This window comes from Limulus polyphemus, unplaced genomic scaffold, assembly GCF_000517525.1.
Source record: "Limulus polyphemus unplaced genomic scaffold, Limulus_polyphemus-2.1.2 Scaffold371, whole genome shotgun sequence".
NCBI classification, from domain to species: domain Eukaryota; kingdom Metazoa; phylum Arthropoda; class Merostomata; order Xiphosura; family Limulidae; genus Limulus; species Limulus polyphemus.
Genome location: NW_013665981.1, coordinates 378,670 through 381,751, shown reverse-complemented (window position 1 = coordinate 381,751; position 3,082 = coordinate 378,670). Strand labels below are relative to the sequence as shown.

Genomic DNA, 3,082 nt, shown 5'->3' with positions numbered 1-3,082 from the left:
TATGCAATGATGCGGAGAACTGCATACAATGAACAGCGAGTCGTGACTTGTGATCGCGATTTGATAAAAAAAAAAAAGTTGCATAAACTGAGAAATGTGTTTTTAACTCCTTATGGCATGCTTTGAACACCTGAAATATTTTCATGTTACGTGATATAGTTATCTAAATTACCGCATAAGGTAGAAACAGTTCTGTCTAATTTAAAATAGCAGTGACCATAATCACATATAAACTTTGTTTAAAACAAAGATCGATGTTTAGTTATCAACTTGTTTGTTGGTGTGCACTTTACCACATGGATTGTCAAAATCCCTATGAATCATAGAATATCTGGTGCAACAAAAAACTTGATATTCACTGTGACGTCACGTAGGGCTAACCAACCAGCTTTACAAGATATATTCAAGGTGCTATCATCAAGGTAAAATTTGTGTGCGTGTTAACAGTTTTGTTGCGTAATATATATATATATATAGGGAGAGATTTTAGAAAATGGGATTAAAATATTTTGTAAGTCATCCCAACAAGAAAGTTCGCTTGCCGCTAGTGGGCGTGATTCTCCGGTACGCTAGACATTCTTGTAACTGAGTTAAAGTCGAGCCAGGCCGAACGGGTAAGAAAAGCAAAAACCTGTTGAAATGATGGATTGTTTTCGTAGTTGTATATATGGATATGATGAAGGTAGGTTTTAAGGTATAGTGAATTACTTACAATAAACACAAAACACTAAAATTCGGTAATAGATTGTTCCATTTGGTTGAATTCAGGCGATGAATATACGACCACTCCCACTATATAATTTTTTTATGATATATATGAATTGTTGGTTATAATTTATTTTTGCTTTGGATTAATAACGAAAATTACAATATATATAATAACGAAGGCCAAAGCTTGTGTTAAAAAAAAACTAAACAAATAATTAAGAAGCTCAGTTTGAACTTGTAACTGAATGTTAGTAAATTGTATAAGATGGTCGATAAATGTTTCAAATTCCTGAAAATATGTAAAGTCACTAAACTGTATTTCAAAATAATATTTTTACATTTGAATATTTAAGAAAAAGGCCTGGTAGATAGGGTGCTCGACTCGCAATCTCCATGTCGCGGGTTCGAATCCTTGTCACTGAACATGCTCGCCTTTTCAGCCGTAGGGGCGTTATAATGTTACGGTCAATCCTACTATTCGTTGGTAAAAGAGTAGTCCGAGAGTTGGCGGTGGGTGTTGTTGATTAGCTGCCTTCCCTCTAGTCTATCATCGATAAGTTAGGGACGGCTAGCGCAGATAGCTATCGAGTAGCTTCGTGAGAAATTCACTGGAAAATATTGAGTTAGTTATAACGTAATTTTCAAAGGCTATTGGCAAATACTTGCATTTTGTTTATGTAAAGATTTCACCCAAAATGAACCAAGTTTCAGGACGTCGCGCCTGCAGTTTGCAAGTTGGCTTAATGAAACATATAAACTAAGCAGATTACATGTATTTTTTATTATCACATATTCAGAGCAAAACTTCTAAACATATATGGGAGGAAATAAAAACATTTAGATTTGATATAAACTATACACTTCTGCTGGCTAAAAATAATAATGAATTAAATAACACATATGGTTATTATATATCAATTAAAAATTAACCTGGATATACTATTAAGTATACTTTTTTCAATCGTTCAAATATAAAAATGAATGTGTAAGATTCGAGGCTTCCTCTTGGAAGGGCAAGGCAGTTTCGTGAATTTACTCAAAATTTTATGTATTTGTTTTTAGAGCAAAGCCACATTGGGCTATCTGCTGTGCCCACCGCGGGGAATCGAACCTCGAACTTTATTGTTGTAAATATATAAACTTGCCGCTGCCCCACCGGGGGGACAGATTCTGTATTTCCTATAAAAGCGTACTGCTGACTTCAGTATAAAATTACTCCTATTAAACCCTACAGGAGAAGCAAAACCAAATTCTACTTCTAAATCAATCGTATCAACTATGTAGTAACATAATTACCAAGATGGCGACATTTAGTTGAGGTGATTTTACTAAATCTTTGCTGCCCATTAGCACAGCGGTATGTCTTCGGACTTACACTGCTAGAAACCAGCTTTAGATAGCCCATTGTGCAGCTTTGTGCTTAACTACAAACAAACTCTTTAAAATAGTTATAACGATGGGGAAGGCATGCGTTTTTCTAACCCTATAACTAATCATTTTATAAAATATACGACCAACCTATACTAGAATTAAACATATATGCACAACATTTCAGTGCAACCTAACGTTATTACATTGTGTCGATACATTCTGCCCCCCATTGGCACAGCGGTATGTCTGCAGACTTACAACGCTAGAAACCGGATTTCGATACCCGTGGTGGGCAGAGCACAGATAGCCCATTGTGTAGCTTTGTGCTTAATTACAAATAAACGATACATTCTTTCTCTTACTTCCGTTTTTCAGTTCTTTACTCTAAGTGCAAGATGCTTCATACTCCTTTCATCTACCTCGTTATTCACAGTTGTGATTTATCAAGGATAACACTATTATATAGAAAATACTTAACTAAAAATCAGATTGACACAAGCATATTGAATACATAAGTATCAAATTGAACTTGTTTTTCAGGGATAAGTAAATTATCAGTTTAGTTTTATATTATTAATTAGTTGTGATAAAATGTGTCAAACGTGTGTTGAACGACGAAGAAAGTACAGATACATTTAGAGTGAATTTCATTTTAAAATATATTTGTACAAGATTTCAAAGGAGAGTTGATAAATGAGTCAAAATATACAATGAAGGCACATTCCTTTAAGTTCTCCTCTGCTGTCGATTTCAGAGAGACTGGAAAATGTCAGAATCATTTGGAGATTTATTTTATTAGTAACTTAGTGTACCGAATCAGAAGTGTATTGTGATTAACCTTAAGAAAATTTCGCAAGTTCTATTAAATTAATAAAATTTGGTTTTTAGTGAAGCATGATTGAAAAGTTATAAAAACTATAAATACGACAACGTAATAAACTTTCACCAAATTGAATCTAACGTTATGAAATAAAGAAATAAATGAAATAGTAAATTCCTAAAG

At 33.6% G+C, this 3,082-nt stretch overlaps 1 protein-coding gene across 1 annotated transcript in view; it reads left to right on the top strand.

Annotated features, from left to right (window-relative positions):
* Nucleotides 1-564: 564 nt before the first annotated feature.
* LOC106457770 (ras-like GTP-binding protein Rho1) overlaps nucleotides 565-3,082 on the top strand; it is a 46,571-nt gene continuing 44,053 nt past the window's right edge. Inside the window, exon 1 of the mRNA XM_022383791.1 lies at nucleotides 565-682. Within this exon, the coding sequence (XP_022239499.1) occupies nucleotides 640-682 (43 nt within the window). The 5' untranslated portion in view covers nucleotides 565-639. The remainder of the gene's footprint in view (nucleotides 683-3,082) is intronic.